The sequence below is a fragment of the Zeus faber genome (assembly GCF_960531495.2).
Source record: "Zeus faber genome assembly, chromosome: 12".
NCBI classification, from domain to species: Eukaryota; Metazoa; Chordata; class Actinopteri; order Zeiformes; family Zeidae; genus Zeus; species Zeus faber.
Genome location: NC_137196.1, coordinates 7,253,802 through 7,276,301, shown reverse-complemented (window position 1 = coordinate 7,276,301; position 22,500 = coordinate 7,253,802). Strand labels below are relative to the sequence as shown.

Genomic DNA, 22,500 nt, shown 5'->3' with positions numbered 1-22,500 from the left:
TTCAGGCTCTGCAACAACACCCCAATACCAAAGTTATCTCATAAATCACAGTGTTTTTTGTGTTGTTTTTTTTATTTGTGGTGGAAATAGTTCAGTAATCCAGAAAAATAAATCTCATATTTCATTTGCGTGGCCCCGGGGATAAGATCAACCCGCGCCTAGAATTCTGCTATGTACAAGTATTCCGACATGAGACATAAGCCATTTTTTGCATTTTATTGGTTTTTGTACTGGCCAAGAAAGTGCGAGCTTAACAGCTGACCCGTAACATCTAGAATTCCACCATCAAGTGGAAAGCAATGTCAGAAAGCTCCACAAGTTATTGTATTTTATCACTTTCATTACTTTGGAGCGCATAACCGCAATCGATGAATCAATATATTCCATAGATTTATGCGCCAACTTTATGGAAACTTAACATAAAATGTCTTACTGCGATAACTCACTTCATATACTATCAATCTGTCTAGTGTCTGAGGTTTGACTCGTAGGGAGGGCTTAGCACCCTATTTTAAACCGGACAGAAGCCATGTTCTTTCTTTTGAAACAGCCCCGATACGAGGCTCCTGTTTCCACACACGGCTCCATTCGTCCTGATTAGGGCTGTCAACATTGGCTAAAAATCACGTTTGAATATTCCTTCTGAAAAAAGTTGGAATATATTTAGAATATCTTTTACAATTTGAAAATGTGTGTATGTGTGTGTGTGTATGTGTGTGTGTAGGGGGGGGGCCTTACGCACGGTTCCCACGGCAGCACACCTCCGCAGCTCCGATCATAGTGATCTTCTCTCCAAACAAAGCAAATAAAAACAGTGTGCATTTGCCGGTGGTTGAGAACCTCTGCACGCGAGGACATTCTAACTCTGTCGTGATGGTCGGGCGGCTTGGGACTGTGTACCTCGCCTCAAAGCTCATTCACTTGCGTGCACAACGAGGATGTACTATATGTGGGCGTATGCGCACAAAATTTTTCTAGAAAATAATACATTTCTGCTGAAACACTGCCTATGTTTTTCTTTCGAATGTTAGTTTTCTAATTCGAACATTTTTGACAATTCAATTTGAATAGCATTCGAATATCGAACCATCGTTTGACAGCCTTTGTCCTGATGCTGTCTGGTTTGCTTTAGGGACCTTTGTACGATGTGTTCTGCAAAAGACGGAAATACCGGACCCATATGAGACCCATATGAATAAGAGTACTTGGAACACTTGATGAATATTAGCCATCTTTGTGTTTGTAGGAAAGGGCAATGCTGAAACATTGACCACCTAGTTGAAGCATATACTGTATAATAGCATATTGGTTCTAAAATATGTCATGCTTACTTAATTTCACCTAATGATCATTTCTTAGTTTCGTAGCTATGAAACATTTGTACAATTGCAAAAGAAAACTGATCAGTCTACGATGGATTGTGAAATTCATAAATTAAAAAAATATATTTATAGTGCTGAAACAGGGCTTTTCGATGAAGGCGTCGGCCATTTATTATTCCGTACTTCGAAAAACAGAAAAGATCTTGATTTAAAGTCTTGATTTAAAAGGTCCTTGCTTTAATCACATGGCCATTTTCCCACCGAACGTTTCTGGCCCCCGCTTCTTCATTTCAGCAGCGGGGGTTATAAATCTGTTTTCGAAAGGAAATCCTGAGACTGAAATTGGAGGTTGGCTCCTTTGAAAGGTTGTATCAGTGAGATTATCACGGTTCGAAAACCATCACAAGACCATAACGCACGCGCAGGGATTTGACGCCCTCGATGGATAGTTTGACACTCCGCTATTAACTGAAATAACGGCTGAGACGTCTCGCTTTCAGCGTTTGCCTTCCCATCCATATGCCTGTGTTTTGGAAGCCAAATCGGGTGGAAAGCAGAGGAGTGAGTAGTGTGATTGTGCAAATTTAACTGATACAACCTTTAAAGATCGTGAAGTGTAATACAAGAATACTTTGTTAATGGAAAATGGTGGTTCGCTGACGTGGTTTCAGCATTGGCACTGGAATCGCTATTTTACTCCATTAATCTTTGGGAAAAATTATATATAAAAACAATACAGTATTGCTTAACTCTTCCCTGATTAGTTCAAAGAATTCAGGATTGGACTGTTACAGAATTAATTTACTTTACATACACAAAATGTTCGTCTGAACCCTCTCTCTTCTCTTCTCTCCTCTCTCTCTCCTCAAGCAAACAGAAGAAAGGTACTGTATACGTCAGAACTTCCTCTCTCCGCTACTCCCGTTGTCTTAAACATGTACATCCTTTCAGGATAATTCTACTGTAAATATACACGATCAGCCAAAACATTAAAATGAACACTAATCACCACTCATATTGTGCAACTCCCTTGTGCCGCCAAAACAGCTCTGACCATGGAGGCATGGACTCCACAAGACCTCTGAAGGTGTCCTGTGGTATCTGGCACCAAGACGTTAGCAGCAGATCCTTTAAGTGCTGTAAGTTGTGAGGTGGGGCCTGCATGGATCTGGTTTGTTGTTCCAGCACATCCCACAGATGCTCCATCAGATCGGACCCGAACCCCGACCATCCACATGATGTAGAAGAAAACATGATTCATCAGACCAGGCCACCTTCTTCCATTGCTCCATGGTCCAGTTCTGACGCTCACGTACCCATTGTAGGCGCTGTCGGTGGTGGACAGGGGTCAGCATGGGCACTCTGAGCGGTCTGCGGCTGCGTAGCCCCATACGCAGCAAGCTATGATGAACTGTTTGTTCTAACACCTTTCTATCATAGCAACATTAACCTTTTCAGCAATGACCCTGTCCCCAGTTCACTGGTTGTCCTTCCTTGGACCACTTTTGGTAGGTACTAACCACTGCATACTGGGAACACCTCACAAGACCTGCTGTTTTGGAGATGCTCTGACCCAGTCGTCTGGCCATCACAATTTGGCCCTTGTCAACCATTTTTCCTGCTTCCAACACATCAACTTCAAGAACTGACTGTTCACTTGCTGCCTAATATATCCCACCTCTTGACAGGAGCCATTGGAACGAGATGAGCAATGTTATTCACTTCACCTGTCAGTGGTTTTAATGTTGTGGCTGATTGGTGTGTATCCATATGTGTGTGTGACAAATTTAAAACATTTCTGTAGAAAGCCCCATATTCATAACTCGCAAAAGTATTAAAATGAGGACTTACTGGCTAACCCTTTTGAAAGTAGCTGGATCTGTTGAAGATTTGGTTGTTGATAGCTCCCATATTTTGTTGGCACAATATCGTTTAGGTATTTCCTTCCTGTTCTTACTTTCCGCCTACTTTGTTGATAGTTTTTTTTTCTAATTGCTGTTTTTTCTTTTTTGTTGTTGTTATTTTGCAATAACTCACAGAAGCCGTACGCCTGTCAGATACCTGGGTGTGCCAAGCGCTACACAGACCCCAGCTCCCTGCGCAAGCATGTCAAGTCCCACTCGGCGAAGGGGATTCAGGTACCAACAGCACTTACTCTACGTTATTACACGGCTCTGTGGAACGCTCAATTCTGATCGGTTAACAGCTGCAATCAGGGGTCAGTTATTTCTGAATGATGACCGTTGATCTGCTAATAATGACCGTTGCCACGGGAAACCACTTCTCCGCCTGGTGCCCCTGGTGCCTACATGCTAATGCTAATGATAACACTGGCTAGTGGCGCCATCTTGTGGCGCTACATAGAATCTACAATGGAAGACTTGAGAGGAATTTGGATATGTCCACTACATGTCATATGTCCTCTCCACCACATTAATAGCAGTAAATATGTTAGTTATATGTAATAAAGTTTTTGTTTTGGCAAATAGTTGCTATGCTGTTGCAGCGTTACTTACATTGTTGTGGACTTTTTTATTTTTCTTAGCGGAACCTTTTAAATGATGCATTCTAGGTTATAAAATAATTTCAAACCAATATATATTCCGTCTCAATGTAAACTTATTTAGTAAGTAGCTGTGTAATGAAGGGGAAAATGTGCAGCCGACCGTTATCACTTACTACTTTAAGCTCAGGAACGAGGGCCGCTTTAGAATCGGCTTGATTTCCCAGAACGAGGAAACTAAACGTTATGGGATGGGAGGGGTCATAGCCAAAATTGAACTTAAATAACAAGTGTATACCCGAATGGGGAAGTTTCTGTATAATCGGGAGGGATGTCAGTAAAACTGCCCTCTGAAAGTCGACAAGTCAAATCACTTCGAGTCGAGCAGTCGTGTTTATTTTTTATTTTTTGTCAGTCAGTGTGCATTTCAGTAACAGGACAAAACAGATAAAAGCTTGCAAAAAGCACAGGGGTAACTTACTAACTAACTAACTTAACTCCATATCTCCAGTGATGGAGAGAGAGAGAGAGAGAGAGAGATATGTCTCTTCTAATAATCGTGAAATGTTTCTGAGACGAATATCTTAATGTTATTGCGAGTTAGAAACGGGTTGTATAGCCGAAATAAATAAATACAATTTTAATTCTCCAACACCGTTAACAGTACCGGTAACATCTGAGCTTATCGATACTACGATCTTTAATAATTTAGCCCGGGGCGGTATCCAACCTGAGGCACAAGCAATTGCTCATGCCCCTTTCCTCAGTGCAACTCCCTGCCGAATAGTTGAATATTCAAATAAAACAGACAAATAGTCGACGGCTGAATCTGATTTGACTGACAAAATTCAGTCGGGTACAGCCCTAGATGTCAAAGAAGCAAGTGGGGCGGGGGGGGAGCAGTTTATGAGCACAATGGTGAAGACATAAAGTGATGAGGGCTAAAGAAATTGAGGGAGAGAATGTGAGTGTCTTTGTTTCTTTGTGTGTGTGTGTGTGTGTGTGGGGGGGGGGGTATGTTTGTTTCAGTAGGATGAAATACAACAAAGCACAGTGTATTACTCAAATTCCCTGGAAGTCGGAATAGGGAGCCTATTGTTCAGCTGCTATCTGGGGTTTGTTTGTTTTCCTCAGAACGTAAGTGACATCGGAGCTCTCTGCGTATTCCCATGTCTTTTTTTACGCTTAAGCGGAACCACGTGTGCCTGTGAATGTTGACATGGCTTACATGCCTTGGACCTGAACCATAGCAATTCCCCCGTGTTGAAATATCAGAGATCCACTGCGTAAATAAAAAAAACGCTTTTCAACTCAGCATTTCCTCAAAAGCCCTGCGTCACGGCTGTTCAAGGCCCTCGTCGAGGTGCGTATCTTCACAAACCTTGGCTCCTGTCTCTGTTTGGCTCTTTCTTTTGCAGATTATGCGTGTCTTCCATCAGGGTTTACTCGGGTGTCTTTCTCAAGATTCTTTCAACCGACGATGAATTGTTTTGGAAACTCCTGGCGACGTTGGGCCGTCGGCTGTTTAGCGAGATAATGAACCGAATTGTTCTGCTCTTTGCTTTGTCCGAGCATTTCAGGGGATGTTGTTTCCCTAACAAGGTTTCTGGATTTTATAAGACACGCAGCTGGCTTACGGAGCCAAAACGAGAACCAGAAGCCTCCTAACAAGGGACATTTCTGTTGGAGCGAACGTGGGATTCCCTGGCGAAAGCAACTCGTCGCGTCTTCCATCAGTCCGAGTAACAGAAAGAAGATAAACAAGTCGTTTCAAATGCAAGGTTCACAGGGTTGAAATACATTTACTTACATATACTGTATGTTGCCTCAGAAGACAGCGTGAGAACAAGAATACAATTATGACTATTGCGTGCACGTACAGTAAGAGATAATGTGCAGCCAGACGGTCATATTTTCTTATTACACAACCACTTACTAAATGAAAGAATACACTGAGATGGAATATGGTTTGAAACGACTATGCCTCGTTTCAGAGCTTCCGCTAAGAAACATTGCCCACAAAAGGCTAGCTACCACTGCAATAACAGAGCAAACTATTTGACCTAAAAAAGCAACTTTTCCCTACATATCACAAACTAATTTACTGTTGGTGAAATGTGAAATTGGACATATCCACATTGATCTCTTTAACTGTTCCATTGTAGTTTCTATGTAGCAGCACAAGATGTCGTCATTAGCTAGTGTTAGCGAATGGCGGTACGCAAAGCTTCTTAGCTTCCATTAAAAATAATAACACACAACGTAGCAAACTACTCACCATACAATAAAAAAGGACTTTGCCCTACATAAGACGACCCTATTTACTGTTATTTATGTGAGATTGGACATATCCACGTTCTCTTCATTTAACATTAGCATGTGGACGATGGCCGTTGTTAACAGTCAGCAGTCGTTATACAGAAATAATGAAGCGCTGATTGACCAATCAGGATCGAGTAATCCACGGAGCTGTGTAGTAAACCTAACGATTTTGACACCCAACAGGTTCGAGTGCATTCCCTGTTGGAGTCGGACATGTTGAGCCATCGCCTGGCGCGGCAGCACCTCCACGCCGCCGCCACCCCCACCGCGTACTCTTCGGCTGACCTCGACGACGGCGGCTCCTCCCTCGCGGGCCCGGACGCGTACCCAGGTGTGCACGGCAGACCAACGGTAGCGGCGGGGACGCGTGACGGGGCTTCGGTGCAACCGATTAAAATTGGTTTTAAAAACGGGTGGGGGGGGGGGGGGGTGCGATGAAGTGTGGGATGGGCTTTAACACCTGGGCTGTAAAAAGCAACCCCAAGAAAATAAAACGTCTCTTTCATTTTCCGCCATGCCCTCATTTGGCCTTCCCCCCTCTCCCCCTTCATTCCTGCGATGATAGCTCATCAAGCCGCTGTTTACCCTGTCCAATTACTGGGCGCTGGGACCGAGGGCAAGTCGGGCCTCTCACCCTCCTCTGCCCGTCCTTCAGCCTCTCCAAACAGTTTTTCTCGCCAAGCTGCTTTTTTTCCCCCTGTCTTTCTCTCTCCCTCCTTTGAATGGCTGAACCGGGCTCAAAAAGCTGTTGGACGCGTCGCGGCTCAGCCGGCGAGGTGGGGGGAGGACAGGCGTCCGGGAGAGCTGTCCACCTCGATTACTTCAGACTACTTCGCCATTTTTACCCAGAAGGCTTTGAGGGGGAAAACCTCAAACGGCACACGATGAGCTATGTTTACTCGGGAGAAACAAGTGTGTCAGTGTTTTCGGGGGGTTTTTTTGGGTCGTTTTTTTTTTTTCTTCTTATCCTTCTTCTTCCAGAGAGCCCAAGAGGAGCACGTTCTTATCAGGGATGGCCCTACGCGTACTGAAAAACCTCTCGCTCGACCGTCTCCATAAAATGATAAATGAATGTACTGCTTTTGCATAAGTGAAGTTCACCCTAAGATAAACAGTTACGTTTATCACAACTCGTATCCCGTCTTTCAGATCTATACCCTGGCGGCGGCTGCCTCCACAAGAGAGTGAGCTCAGAGTTCCTCCCAGCACCGCTCTATCCAGGTGTGGACGGAAACTTAGGTGCCAACAGCCGGCTGTCCGCCTTCACCAGCCTGGGAAACCTGGGAGAAGGGTGAGCGTCGACCACAGCCTCACATGGATAGCCGTTTAGTTTTTTTTTTAACCTTTAAGGATCCTGGGAATGTTACAATAAGTGTGATAGACGTTGTATGCTATTAGATCCAACCAGTGCAAACCGCAGTATTTTACTGTTGCTTACTGTTGCTGCTTCGCACCCGGGACTGGATTTCCTTTCTCAAGAGTGCAAGATGAGGAAGGGAAAAACGACTCAAAATGGCACCCGTCGTGATCGCGAGCCTGGCCACTCGCCGCCATCTGCTAATCCACAGAACACATTACTCGTAACCTTGAGAGCACCAGTCATTTAAGGATTTTAGACTCACGTTGCTCGGTCCCTCCATCGTCCACAGTAGTCTGTTCCTTGACGCATATTTGAGTAGACCAGAGACATTATCGCTGGAGTTGTGCAGTTCGCGGTTCCCCTGATTGGGTAAGCGCAGGCTGTGGCGAACATGTGCGGCGAAAGCTTGGCTCCGACTCGTCCAGCACAATAAAGCAGCTACAGCAAGGCCCCTCCAGTGCGGCGGTTCCTCGGCAATTAGGCAGCAAATCTTTGGTGATTGAAGCGTCTCCTGTAATTTCATTCTTATAGGCGCTGCGTTACACAATAATGGCAGCGCGTCCAGGGTGAAATGCGGTGCTGATTGGGCCAATTTTAACATTTGCACGATTGAGCAAGTGACATTGATGTTTGTGCAATGTCTTTCCATTCCATTTTTTCTTGTATCTTGTCAGCGATGCAATGATGCCAAAACATTCTCCGTAAACCATGCACAAGCACACAAACACATCATTGCAGATTAAAAATAAATTATTTTATAGACACTATGTTCAAAACTACATAATACAGTCATGCTTCTGTACTAATGTATGCTGTATGCAATCGGGTGTAGCTATAGCTGCCTTGGTGCAACATCTTTTAGCTCCCATAACTTAAGAACTTGTTGCAGGACCCCTACAAATTTATGCACAATCTGCCCATTGAGGTTCCCCTTATAGAGGGTTAGAGCGGTGCCCACAGTACATGATGACCTGCCAAAGCCAATAGCAGAGAAGCACTTCTTTTTCCACCCTTAAAACGACTTAGCAAGATGTCAAACACGTAAAAAAGTAAGTCATCTTTGCTTTCGCAGTGCGGCCGACTCCAAGCTCTGATCTCACAGGCAGGCGGGTGGTTTATTCTGGCGGATGGGAGGCATTTTAACATCTTTTAATTATTTAACACCAGGGGGATTCAGACAAACTGTGTTAAAGCTCGTACCATCAGACTCGATTTGCGCTGCGTAGTCTGCTTGTGTGCTTTGCGGCCACGGGTAAAAGCAGAGCGGGTTGAGTGTTCTTGCAGTTTGACGTCAGATGCTCTCGGACAGAAAGCTTATTTTACACACTCCAGGGAAAGCGAGAAAAGTCATGCAGTGGTTTGCTGAAAGTGGGCGTGGTGTAGGATCCAAAGCTGGTTTTCGACCAAGGAGATCTCCATCCCACGAGGGGGTTCTCGCTTTTTCACTCAACGTTGACGAATTCAACGAATCTCCACATCCTCATTACACACGCTCACCTCCGATCCCTGGGACATAGCTTGTCTTCCCCTACCGGCTGACCGGCAGCACTGTAGTTCTGGTAACCCCCGCCAGCCAAAGCCGAAAATAGTTGGTTTCTTCGACACCACTTGTGTCGACAGTTCTGGTTAAAAAAAAAAAGAATTAAAAACTTCCCACTGAACACTGTACGATCTCACTAGATTCTGCTGTTGTGGAAAGGCAGCCGCAGATTATTAGACGTTGCTGCAATAGTGTAGAATGTACATACACTGTCTGAAATTGCGTGATGACAGTGTGAGGGTTCCTCCTGCTCCAGATTCCTTCTTGTGAGGGAAAGCAGCTGGTAGTAGTTAGAAAAAGGATGAGAGAGAGAGGGAGGAACATGGGAGTTCGGCATAGAGTGAAAGATATAGGGTCAGAAAACAACAAAAAGAGAGAGGAACACGGGGGGTAGACATAACGAAAGATATTGGATCAGAGAGTGGAACGTGGGAGGTAGACATGGAGCGAAAGATACAGGATGAGAGAGAGAGGAACATGGGAGGTGGAGATAGAGCGAAAGATATAGGATAGGAGAGCAACACAGAGACAGCAAGAGAGGAGAGGATTTAATTTCCCCATAAGACAAAAAAGGTAGAGAATGATGGATGGATGAGTGATGAAAGGGTTGGGTTAAAACAAAAATCACGATGATATGACCAGCGCGAGGTTTGCGATGACAGTCGGCTCCCTCGGGCGTCAGTCTTGGCTAAACCCGCTCGACCGACTCCAATGGGATGGGTACACTGGCCGCTAAAATAAAATAAAAATTAAACAAAATGATTCAAAGGCATCTCGGCTGGGTCGATGGGGCAGACGCCCGGTCGGGTCCGGTGCTTCAGGTGAGGAATGCCGAAGAAAACAGCGGAATTCTGGGTAGCCGTCGCGGTTACAGCCGCAGCACACAGTCGTTTCAACAGCCGCCGTATATCAAAGCCCGCTTTGTCTACACAACCACGTACTTCATTACCTTAGGAAACCACAGCCATCTGTAAGTTATATCAGTCTGCTGTTTCGAGAACAAAACAAAAAAAAACAACTATCTGATTAATCTGGACTTTTATTTTATTTCTCCTCTGAAAATAGAGAATTTTGAATTTAAAGCCATGCCGGTTTGACATGGGAAATGGATAATAAAGGGAGCAGGAGGAGATGAATGATAGATATGCAAAGAAAATCTCCAAACATTTCCTCTTTTTATGGTTGGCCAGCGGCCATCGGTATTTCTGACGAGGCCTGGCTTGTTTACAGAGGCCACTGAAGCCCCGTCGAGTGGAATCCAAGGCCATTTCGGCCCTCAGGGGACCAGTGTGCCGCAGGACATCGTCCAAGAGAGTTCTCAAGCTCAAATACCGTACTGGGCCTCCTTTTCTTTTTTTTTTCATTTTAAAGCTGCCTATCTCCTTGGAGAGCGATTCCATGGCTTTTTCTTTCTTTCTTTCTTTCCTTTCTTTCTTTCCTTCTCCTTTTTTTCTTTTCGGCTTGGCTCCGCTGACTCATTCGTTTTCCACGTTGAGTCACAGTTTGCTGTTTGCGCAGTCAGCACATTCCGTCACCGTGGCGATGGATACAGCTCTTTATAACCCCCCCCCCCCCCCCCCCCAACACACACACATGCATAGCAGACATATACACACACCTCCAGATGGAAAAGGTTCAACCGTTTGTTTAGTCAGTTTGTATGTTTGTGTTTTTCTGCCCGGTAACACTTGTGGCATCCAGGAAGAGAGGCTGTTGACTTTGTGGCAGGAAGGCGTCCCAGCTGGCATCAGCTGAAACTATTATGACTCCGATAAAATATCTCAATTATCTGAAACTAAAATGAGACGATGTGCACCCAAGCTCCTCCTGGTGCCCTTGTTCGTCTAGGCTTGGCCAAGGTTCCCGATTTTATCGGTTTACAAGAACAAGTTTAAGAATACTTGCGTTTTCTCTTTCTCAATTGAACTGAACGAATCAATACCCCAAACCTGTAGTTTGTCAGACACGGACGCCCTTGTGTAGTTCGGGCCATTCACAAATTGCACTTTCCTACAATGATGACAGGTACACAAATACAAAACACTGAAAGTCAATCCCCAGTTGTAGGCAAGGCAGTAGAAGCTTTTTGAAAACGGCAATTGAACCGAGTGATCTGATGTCAGCTGGCCGACTGTTGCATAGTTTTGGGTGCGGCTACAGAAAAGACGACACTGTGGGATGGCTAATAGGACTGTTTGGGAAGACCAGAGGGGTCTTTCAATATGGTAAGATATGAGGAGTTCAGAGATATAGGCAGGACCTACCCTCCCATTTGACAACGACATCGAGACGTCGACATCCTCAGTAGAGAAAGCCCTGGAACGAGGATACCTTTCCTACTACGTTCATCTTCCAAACTGTTCATAGGTGTGTTAGTGAACATGTGTGACCCTGCGATGGACTTGGCGGCCCATTCAGGGTGTAGACAAACAAAACGGATGGATTGATTGATGGACGCTATTGTGGCACTGCAAAGACAAATAGCCAAATATGTTCCATATTCATTGTGACAGGGATAGACTGACGTCCTCGTTCCTCCCCGCCTCGGCGGTGGACTGCCCTGCCCTGCCAGAGCGACAGGTCACCACCACATCCCACGGCTATCACAAAGTCAGTGGCCAGCAGCAGCAGCAAGTACTTCCAGAACACCAAGGTACTAACTAACTCACCGCCAGGCAGACGGTATGTAAGTCCTTGAAAAAAATCTTAAGTTCAATTTTGCAAATATTAGACCTTAAAAGAAATGTAATAGTCTTGAATTTCACCAAATTTTTACATAATAAGACCCGATACCTGTTGAGAAAATGTCTTTCTAGACCAACCCAAATCACTTTACCTGACCCTAACCCTGACCCTCATAACCCTAAACCTAACCCTACCTGTGGAGAGCAATCCATGAAAAGTCTCGCACTCACCTGTCCAAACCTCTGTTTAATAATAAAAAATCTAACTATTTACATTAATAAACAAGTTCAAGTTCAAGTTCAAGAGATTATTTGTCACATACATAACGTGTAATTACCTGGTTGTATGTTGTTTCCTTTGCTTCTTCCTCGCCCTGTGGGTGTCCTATACATCCTCTTTTCTCCGCCACACTAAGCTTGTCTGTATGCAGAGGGAAAGACCATCCAGCCGATAGGAGCCGGAGACTTTGATACCGCCGGCTATATCTCCAACCACTCCGCGTCACATTCTGCAGGTATAAACACAATACTAAAACCAGATGTGAACCCATGACAACAAAGCGTCCATATCACCCTTTATGTCACATTGAAGTCATCCTAATTCATTTCACCTTTAAGTGACGTCTGATCGTTCCAAGTGTTATGTGTACTGTTGCTTTTTGAAATGTGATGACCATATGGCTCTACATGTGGGTTTGAATCCGGCTTCAACACCAATAAATTGCATCTTTATATTTACGTATTTGAGGAACTCAGTCAATGTAATGAATTGTTTTAAGGCAAAGTGATTGAGTGTAAATCTATTTCTGACATACAACTCTCAGATTTACTTTGAAATTGTCTTTATTATGCATCAAGTTTGCCGTCTGGGCTCTTCCGCTCATCACTCCCAGCGAGATGTACAGCAAACATAGGCATACTGAGTGAGCTAGAAATATAGGAGAAATGAGCTTGAAGCTCCCCATTGGATAGAAGAGTAGAGCCCAACAGGTGGAGTGGGTGCAGTAAGCAGCAGACAGCAAATCAGGTAGGGCAGGTCGGGCTGGCTGCTTAAATAGTCTGGCCCATTATTGGCGCGAAAGCGTGTGGCGCTGTAGAGTTGTCTGACAGCGTCATTGATGCCAGAAATGAATCAATTGGCAGAGTGCAATGAATAATTGTTGAAAATATAAAATAATGAACCGCTCCTTGGTCTGCATTTTTGTGTCGACTACACAAAACAAATATTGCGTAAAAATGTCCCATCCGCTCTCTCTTGTTCCAGGGTTCGACTTGTTGCAGGATCTCCAGAGCCAGGCGGGGGGCGGCTACTCCATCGCTCCTTGTCAGGACGACAGCTTCCTCTTCCAAGCGGGCGGGGTAGACTGTTACCTCAGCCAGATCTACTCCATCTACCTGGACTCGTGATGCCACATCGCATCCCAGGTCCCTATTTGTTTGGACTTTGTTAAGATTGAACAACAAAGGATTGACAGGAGTAACAACAGGACCTGAGACAGGTCCCATAATGAAAAGGTCACAGGCTCTCCGTTGGTCGTAGGAGACAAAGAGTTATGGAAGTGTTCTCGAGCGAGACATCGGAGCTCCCACCGTCTCATTTCATCGTATACTATAATGGATACGATGGTGTTTTGCCAGAGATGTCGCATGGACAACTTGTGGAGCCAAGATGAACGGCCAAAAAAACGAAAACTGCATTCAACTATTCTCTTTGGTTCTCATGTCAAGAGCTCAGATGACCTGAGAGGGACCAACAACGGCTGAACTAACGGCCGCTGAACCAATTATTTCAGGTCACAAAACCAGCTCTCAAATCAGTATCCTGTTTTTTTTTTATATAACCTACATTTTTAATACACCAACATTTTTAAATTGTTGTTTTGTATCTACTGTTTTCATAAGAATTTGACCATTTTTATATTGCAAGGCAATGATGTGTGTACTGTTTACAATTTGCATTCTTTTCTATTTTCACGGACACAAAATGACCGACTGAAAGAAATGTGTACACTGATGGTGTAGTGATTCATTATTGTCAATATATGATGTACAGATTATATAAATAACGAAACACAATCCTTTTAAAAGTGTATCAACAAACAGCAGTGTATGTGTTTTGTTGGTGCAGTAATGTGTACCTGATTAACATTATTATCACTAATGCTTGCGCTGCACTGTGTCCCCATGCTTTCCAATAGTGCCATCTAGTGGTGAATAGGAATGTACTACTCTAAATACTACACACCAAAAGCCACTTCATCCCTCGTGGGCATGGTTTAAAATAGCATTTGTTTTACATCTATTGAGGACACAGAGTGACATTAATAGATAAATATTCCATTAAATTTATTAATAAATCATTCTATACGTACACCAATAAATAAATAAATCCATCACTAAATACTTCAACATATCCATCAATATATATATGAATAAATCCATCAGTAAATATGGTAATATATCACTCAATAAATATTTTAATAAATCCCGCAATGAATGTTTCAGTATGTCCATCAATGAATAAGAACAGCCATCAATAAATCCGTAATATATTAATGATTTGTATAATCATTTGTTTCACACTAAATGATTTATCGACAAATTCATTCCAAGTAGATAAAGTTTGGCTAGTTGAGGGCATATTGATGGATTTAATGAAATATTTATTGGTCTGTCACTGCGTTCTCCATATAAGGAGGTTAAACTCCATGTCAGTTTCAGCTTGAAGGTGAAACAGATTTCACTTCCAAACGCGCGCTTTGCGGCTGTTGCAGTGTCTGGCACCAGGGGGCGCCGTTCTGCGTCGGGCAGTGTATGGATCCACTGAGATGCCGGGGCGGACGCGCACACACACACACACACACACACACACACACACACACACACACACACACACGGGAAGCTGAATTTCCACATTCCGCCCGGAGCAAAGAGACACGCCCTTTAAGTTGATGAAGAAGTTGATGCGATGCGATGAGCCAAAGCTGCACAGAAATGATCTGAGAGGGACTATATAGAGAGAGGAGAGGAACAGGCTGCTGCCATGGCGACCGGAGGTAAGAAACTTCCCAAAATCTCTCGGAAGAGTTTTCTTTACTCTGATTTCATCGCCTCATAAAGCTGCAATACTTTGGGTCTCGTTATTATTATTATTATTATTATTATTATTATTATTAATAATAATAATAATAATAATGTTATTATTGGTTGTTATTATTATTTATTATTTCTAATTATTATTGTTTACTATTATTGTTGATATTGTTATTATTTATTATTATTGTTATTGTTATTTTAGGCGATTTGTCTTTAGAACCTCTCAATACAACCCTACGTTTTATACAGTTAGGTATTGATGACTAGAGAAGAATGGATGGGGGAGGCCGTTATCTCAGAGGAAGCGTTGCTAGGGAGGATGTAGCAACAGACATTGTTGCTGAGTGAGGTCATGAAGTAAATCTTGGTCTTCTGTAAACACACACTGAGAGGAGACACATTCCCAAGAAACTGTTATGGAGAACAGCTACAGTTGAGGGTGGGGGGGCTGTTTTACAGGTCAGAGGTGTGTGTGTGTGTGTGTGTGTGTGTGTGTGTGTGTGTGTGTGTGTGTGTGTGTGTGTGTGTGTGTGATCATGCAGCTAAAAGTAAGTAAGGTGTGGCAGATTTCATCTGATCACATCACCACTCAGACTCTGTACCGCGGTCATCAATATGTTTTTAACCTTTACACCAGGTTGCCATTGTTATTAGACGGGACAAAGTAATTTGAGACTCAACACAAACCAAGAATTTTGCTTGATTTGATTGGGAATGCATTGCATAAAAACACAAATACTGCGAGTGCATCGACAAAGCGGTCAAATGAGAAATAAAGACAAATTTGAAAGAAAAAATAGGCACATTTTATCTGCATCACGCCAGGACATGACTCTTCATTTTTTAAGCGCTTTAGAAATAACAACGTGAATCATCGTGACTTGAGATGAAAGTCGGATAACTTCATCAAAGAAAAAATAAAATAAAATATATATATACAGTATATATATATATATATATATATATATATATATATATATATATATATATATATATATATATCTCCCTTGAGCCTCCCTGTAACAAAATAACATTTTCCTAATTAAGTTACTGCAAGTAACAGTGGCGGCAAGGTAGCGATCCTAGTTGAATAGGCAGCGTCCTCCCAAATTATCACCTCACTTGCATGGGGAGGTAATGATCTCTTTGATTTTGCTCGCAATCAGCCTTAGCTAGAATGTAAAATCCGCCCAGATAACAGCGGTTCCATAATGTTTGACCCTTAAACTGCGTAATTGTCAATGTGTGTGAAGGGTCATTGTATTCAATTGGGTTTTGGATCATCACCTCCTACAGCTCCAGCTGACAACGGCTGTCCTGGACGGACCCCCGACCCCACCCGACGACCGCACCCACCCGTGATCTGACTCTGTTAGCACATTCCATCCGACTGTACCGTGGCTTTTCCAGCCCCATTGTGGTGGACTCTCTCTCTCTCTCTCTCTCTCGCTCTCTCTCTCTCTCTCTCTCTTTCTCTTCCTGTCTGCTTTAAATGGAATTGTCCCAAACCTTGCCTCCCAAAACTCACACACAATTGCGTTAAATGAGTCATGAACTAGCGCAATGATACATTATTTTCAACTTCCAAGTCACAAAGCACCTGTTTCCTCTCCCACGTACGTTCTCCCCAGCCAGGCGGGCCTGAAGTGGAGTCCTGATCACTAGCTGTACGCGTTGCCATGCCAACACCAGACGGTAGTCCCCATAACCAGCCGTCCTGAGAGGGCGTTGCTAAGCGCCAATGCCCATATCAACATCTCTGCAGAGCGGATAATTCCACCCAATGAATTCCTTCTTTGTGTGTGTGTGTGTGTGTGTGTGTGTGTGTGTGTGTGTGTGTGTGTGTGTGTGTGTGTGTGTGTGTGTGTGTGTGTGTTAGAAGATTTAGTCAGAGGGGAAGTGAGAAGAAAAATGATAGATTCACTGGATGACTTCATTGAAATTCCAGTGTAGTTTGTAATGGCGATGTTGTTGTGGGCTATGTTTCAGAGAACGTCTGCCGACAGGCAGCCCTGTGGCTTTTCATGTCCGTGGTGAAGGATGCACTCTCGGATGCAGGTGCATGCAGGTGCCCGGGAGCCTCCATCTTGGCCGGGCTCCCCTCGGCGGTTCCTCCTGAAGCCTGCTGTCTCAACTTCTCCGGCTCGGCATTTGGCCGGATGCCCTGGAGCGTGTTTACCAATCACACCAAAGTTGAGATCCTGGATTTGTCCCACTGTAACATCAGTCACATTGAAATCGAAACGGCCGGCACGGGGGCTCCCGCGCCCCTGAGGGAGGTCTACCTGAACCACAACAGGTTAACAACGCTGCCGGGAGACTTTTTGGCCAGTCAACACGGCTTGACGTTGCTGCATTTGAGCACAAATCTCCTCCAAGAGCTTCCTGAGGGCTTCCTGCGGGGCTCCGATGACATAGAGGAGCTGGATCTCCAGGGGAACCGGCTCCGCTCTCTACCAGGCACTGTGCTGCACAAGCCCGGCCTGCGGCGTCTGGAACTGGACAGCAATCCCTGGCACTGCTCCTGCCCCCTGGTGGAGAGCCTAGTGGGGGGAGGGCCGGCCAACCGGAGCAGCGGCCTCCGTGACCTGGTGGGGAACCTGACCTGTGCCTCCCCCGCTCATCTGGCGGGGAGGGCTGTGTGGTCGGTGAGGCCCGGCAATGCCTGTCGCCCGCCCAGCCTGACCGCCCTCTTCATCCTCCTGCCGCTCCTCCTCCTCTCGGCCCTGGTGCTGTGCTGGTGCTGTGGCAGGGAGAGGAGGAGGAAAAAGAAGAAGGACATGCCGAGCTTCGACAGTGAGAGGAAGAAGACACAGAAACAGAAGCAAAAGCAGAAGAAGCAGCACTGCGGCGCCGGCCCCAACGGACAGAAACACAGATCCGGAGATGGAGATCCAAGTGGAGACCCCCAGGTGGGTCCTGAAGGGATCCTGAAGAACCAGCTGCCGCTGCGGCCCCCCTCCGTCCTCCTGGGGAGCACCAGGGACCTCTACGAGGAGGTGGAGGTCAAGCTGGGCTCGGTGGAGAGCTCCTCGCGCCATTCAGGCTCCACGGAGGGCAGGCCAGGCTCGCGGGGGCCCGCTCCCGGCCCTGCAGCAGAGCTGGACGTGGTGAGCGTGAGCGAAGTGCTGAAAGACTCGGCGGACCGGGAGAAGGCCTACCTGACGCAGTCCACCGAGTACTACAGCCTGGTACCCGGCATGGACCTGGACGACTCAGACCACGCCGAGCGCGAGAGCATCGACCTGTCGTGAGGCCATCTGACGAAATGTGTAGAGTGTGTAGAGGGAGATGAGAGAGAGAGCGAGAGAGAGAAATAGACTGTGAGTTATCTGTTGACACAAAAGACAGTCCGTACGGGTCTGTACGCTGAAGTGTCACAATGTGAGAGGAAGTGATCAGATCCGGAGCTTTTCCTGTGGGCCCTGAGGAACCCTCTGGCCATTCCAATGTCTGTTTTCTTCTCCGCCTTGCAGCCGAAAACAGCCTGTAACGTATGTGTACAAGTACACATACATGGTGTGCTTCACTAACATAGCTTCATTACAAGTCTACAATAGGTTGATAGAGTAAGGAGGAGGAGTAAGGAGCCTTGAATGAAGCTACCTTTGAAGACCCAAATTTGGTGCATCCGTAGACCACACCTTTTCTCCTCACCCAAGCAAAAACTGTCGGTGTATACGGTGTGGATTTACGGTCGACTTGCTTCTTGACACTTATTTGTTTCCACACTTGACTTTCCAGATGAACCTCATTGACTTGGCAACACTCCAGGAACGGTTACTACCTTACCTCACCTGATTTACAGTACCGCGCGTTTAAAATCAGATACGTGAGCGTTTGCTCGAATATGTATACTATGCTGGTCGGAAAACGCCACGGCTGTCAGATTAAAAGGCTGGTAGCGTACATGCGGGTGTGTGAGATACAAACATCTCAACCTGTCAAGTCAAGTAAAGTGATAAATATATACAGTATCTATTTTTTTTAAAAGACCCTCATAAAGAAGGTGGGGAAGAGTGGGTCAAGACGGCCATCGCCCTCGCTGTTGAGTGTCCAAATCGAAGACTGTGGTCCTGGATCCAGTTTACACACTGCGACATGTACACGAAGCACAGATTCATGTTCACTTCATATTCATCCTTGTGTTTTGTTTTAGTGCGTTTCTTGATAATAAATGTGATCGTTTGGGGAGAAATAAATGTTTGTTGTTTTACAATTTCATCATGCCAATGCTGCACAATGCAAAATACACATAGCCTTGTGTACTTAGAAAATGGAAAAGAACAGAATGGATGGCTTTGACTGCCGTGGCCAAGAATAGGATTAAAATTAAATCCGGTCCCAGCTACCTGAAATCCTACCTTTTGGCCGTGCTCATGTTTCGATCACTTTGGTGAGGTGGTAATTATGGTGTCGGGTTACCCAAACAATTGAAACTGACCCCTCTGTAAGGTTCTCCCAAGTCCTAAGCCCACCGCAGTACATCCTCTGATTGGGTGCTATTCCGGGAGATGATTTGACAATCAACAATGAATTTGAAAGAATGACAATATTCTATATCTTTGTAGTAATTTGAATATTAAGAGCAGAGCAACAACAGCAACAAAATTATTCCACAGACATACCCCTCAAAGATCATAGTTGCAGTTTGAGAGAATAGGTTACATGTTGAAACTCAAGGTCTATAGTGCTGATCGGATATTCCTTTCTTTTCAGTATTCAGGATTTTAATTAAGATGGTTTTTTTTTTTCATGATTGATTAAAACAATACACGGGAAGACCACAAACACATTGAAACATTGACAAACAAGTCCAATGTTTGCCCTTTACTACCTCCAGAGGCAGGGGCCATGTTCCACACCACAACAGGGCCATCTAGTGGTCAGCACTAAGTGTCGCAGGGTGCCAGATTATTATAATTTTATTTTTTTTAAGGTGTCAAAATTAATCCGTGACAAAAATATACTGTGCATACATACTCTTGTTACGCATCACTGCAATAAATATTGATTCATATCACCATGAGGACCGTGGTTTGGTGAATGTCTATGAAGGAAAAAGGGGAAGTCTTTCAAGTGGGCCCCTGTGTAGAGAGGGCAAACAGAGGAAGAAAATAAAACAGTTCTGGAAACGGGAGTCTGATTTACTGTTGACTGGAGAAACGATGTGAAGAGCAAATAGGCACATGTGCGTGTGTGTGTGTGTGTGTGTGTGTATGTGTGTGTGTGTGTGTGTGTGTGTGTGTGTGTGTGTGTGTGTGTGTGTGTGTGTGTGTTGGGGGCTGGTATCTGTGGGGCAGCCATAAGCATTTATGTTGTACATTTATTCTGATACATGTGCTTTTAGTTTCATTGATTAAAAAGTAGATATCAAAGTATAAAATTGCAAAGTGCAATTATTAAAGTTATGACCATATTAACATATAATATATGAAGATAAATATGACAGGATTATGTAAATATTTATGCATATACATACATACAATTTCCTATTTATCCCAATGTGAATTGTAATCTCTAAATGTAATGTCTATCCATCCATCCATCCATCCATCCATCCATCATCTATCTATCCATCCATCATCCATCCATCATCTATCTATCCATCCATCCATCTAAAAATCCATCCATCCATCCATCCATCCATCCATCCATCCAGCCATTCACCTATCTATCCATCCATCCATCTATCCATCTATATATCCATCTATCTTTGTCTCTCTATGTATCCATCCATCCATCCATCTATCTGTCTCTCTAGCTATCCATCCATCCATCCATCATCTATCATCCATCCATCCATCACTCTCTGTCTCTCTATCATCCATCCATCCATCACCTATCATCCATCCATCCATCCATCCATCCATCCATCTATCCATCTATTTAATGAGTCGTAATTGGAACAGTAAATTGTCTGAATTTGATTAGGATAAAGGATAAAGGATCAATTCATTTCAGTCACATTTGGAAGGCGCATGCACATTAAAATACTCTTCACAAGCACGTGTTACAAAAAAAAAAGATCCAAAATGTTTTTTTTGTTTTTTTTACAATAATTTCCAACCATGGTAACCATAACCCTATATTAGGGGCGTTTAATGAATGAATTGTATCAAACTCTCGATACAATACGTACATATGAATTACCTATGAGAAGGGTTCCCAGGCCATAAATGTTCAATGATGGATTGTGACTGTCCCACGGGGGAATTTAAAAGGAGTGGTGAGGGAAGTGTCCTTCCTTCCAGGACGACAGAATTCATATGAGGACAAGTTGATCCAAGTGGTCACACAGGTAAGAGACATTTTTTTTGCATTTTTATCAGGAAGAAACTACTTTTAGACTTCCGATTTTATTTATTCAACATATTCACCGCCGTAGCCTATCCTCTGGTCATAATCGAAAAGTAGCCTGTACATCACGGTGATCAATTTCAATTTGCCGATTTACTACTGAAACCTCCTAAATCTCCTTAATATTTACAGGATCATCGTGCCCGGACAACCATGACGGTTTCCTACTCCCTCGAGGTGGCCGATGCCAAATTTGGCGGCTTCTCCAAGCTCCTGTTCAGATGGAAGGGGAGCATATACAGGTTGCTGTACAAGGAGCTCCTGGTGTTTTGCGTGCTGTATGCCTTTTTCAGCGTGTTTTACAGGTTAATTAATTCATCCCGTTCCTTAGTTTGGCTGATCTATAAAAATAAAATAAAAACATGGTATAAAAGCTTATCAATTAATTTCCTTGATGTAGGTTTCTCCTCACTCCAAAACAGCAGGAGCTGTTTGAGCACATAGCTCTTTACTGCGACCAGTTCACCAACACCAACTTCATCCCGGTTTCTTTTGTGCTGGGTGAGTCCAACTGAACCACAGACGCTTGAGCGTATCCACATTTCATCCACTATTTTAGCAGTTAATCGCACATTATACATAATCAGGAGCCATTGGTCCAATTTCCTCATTGACGTTAGTACAATGAGTCAAATAATCCATTCAGAACCCCCTCCTTTCGTTTCTGGCTTGATTGTGATGACCAGGGGTTTTTTTTAATGACCTATGAAGTCTACCAAATGCATATCCGCATCCGGACAGTCGGACCCTGGCCGTCCGGATGAACTGAAACCCATGAAACCCATGAACCCATGAAACCCATAATCACGTAAATAAGCTCAAATCGAAGCTGACAACCTGCACTTCAAGGTTATATTATTTGTTTGATTGTAAATGGATAAGATTTAGAAGCGCATAGCCCGAAAAAAAAAGCGCATGCATCACTGTTCAATTCCTTCGACAGGTTTCTACGTGTCCCTGGCGTTCAACCGATGGTGGGGCCAGTACACCAACTTCCCGCTCCCCGACAAACCTGATGATGGTGGGTGGCGTGGGAGCGTGCACGGCCCCCGACGACGGGGGGCGCCTGCTGCGGGCGCTACGCTCATGCGATACGCCAACCTGTCGTCCGTGCTCATCCTGCGCTCCATCAGCACCAGGGTCCGCAGGCGCTTCCCGTCTATGGAGCACGTCGTGGAGGCCGGTGAGAGCCCGAATGGTCATGTCGTCTCCCCAAGGAAATTGTAAAAACAAATGCATTCCTAAAATTGTGTCTCGCTTTTTTACGTCTTTTTTTAACAGGTTTTATGACACCGAATGAACTCACAAAGGCT

At 44.5% G+C, this 22,500-nt stretch overlaps 3 protein-coding genes across 3 annotated transcripts in view; all 3 read left to right on the top strand.

The window, feature by feature from the left end:
- glis1a (GLIS family zinc finger 1a) overlaps nt 1–14,192 on the top strand; it is a gene marked incomplete at its 5' end in the record, with an annotated part of 21,138 nt that extends 6,946 nt beyond the window's left edge. The window contains 6 exons of the mRNA XM_080011239.1: nt 3,362–3,460; nt 6,331–6,478; nt 7,297–7,438; nt 11,561–11,700; nt 12,148–12,246; nt 12,996–14,192. Coding sequence (XP_079867365.1) covers nt 3,362–3,460; nt 6,331–6,478; nt 7,297–7,438; nt 11,561–11,700; nt 12,148–12,246; nt 12,996–13,138 — 771 coding nt within the window. The 3' untranslated portion in view covers nt 13,139–14,192. The remainder of the gene's footprint in view (nt 1–3,361; nt 3,461–6,330; nt 6,479–7,296; nt 7,439–11,560; nt 11,701–12,147; nt 12,247–12,995) is intronic.
- Nucleotides 14,193–14,669: 477 nt separating this feature from the next.
- Nucleotides 14,670–19,685, top strand: LOC307238278 (uncharacterized protein). The gene is made up of 2 exons (XM_080011211.1): nt 14,670–14,787; nt 16,817–19,685. The coding sequence occupies exons 1-2, from the start codon at nt 14,775–14,777 to the stop codon at nt 18,079–18,081; spliced, it is 1,278 nt and encodes a 425-aa protein (XP_079867337.1). The 5' UTR covers nt 14,670–14,774; the 3' UTR covers nt 18,082–19,685.
- A 1,655-nt stretch (nt 19,686–21,340) lies between these two features.
- best4 (bestrophin 4) overlaps nt 21,341–22,500 on the top strand; it is a gene marked incomplete at both ends in the record, with an annotated part of 8,909 nt that continues 7,749 nt past the window's right edge. Inside the window, 5 exon segments of the mRNA XM_080011238.1 lie at nt 21,341–21,492; nt 21,588–21,688; nt 22,131–22,195; nt 22,197–22,262; nt 22,265–22,370. Of these exon segments, the coding sequence (XP_079867364.1) occupies nt 21,341–21,492; nt 21,588–21,688; nt 22,131–22,195; nt 22,197–22,262; nt 22,265–22,370 (490 nt within the window).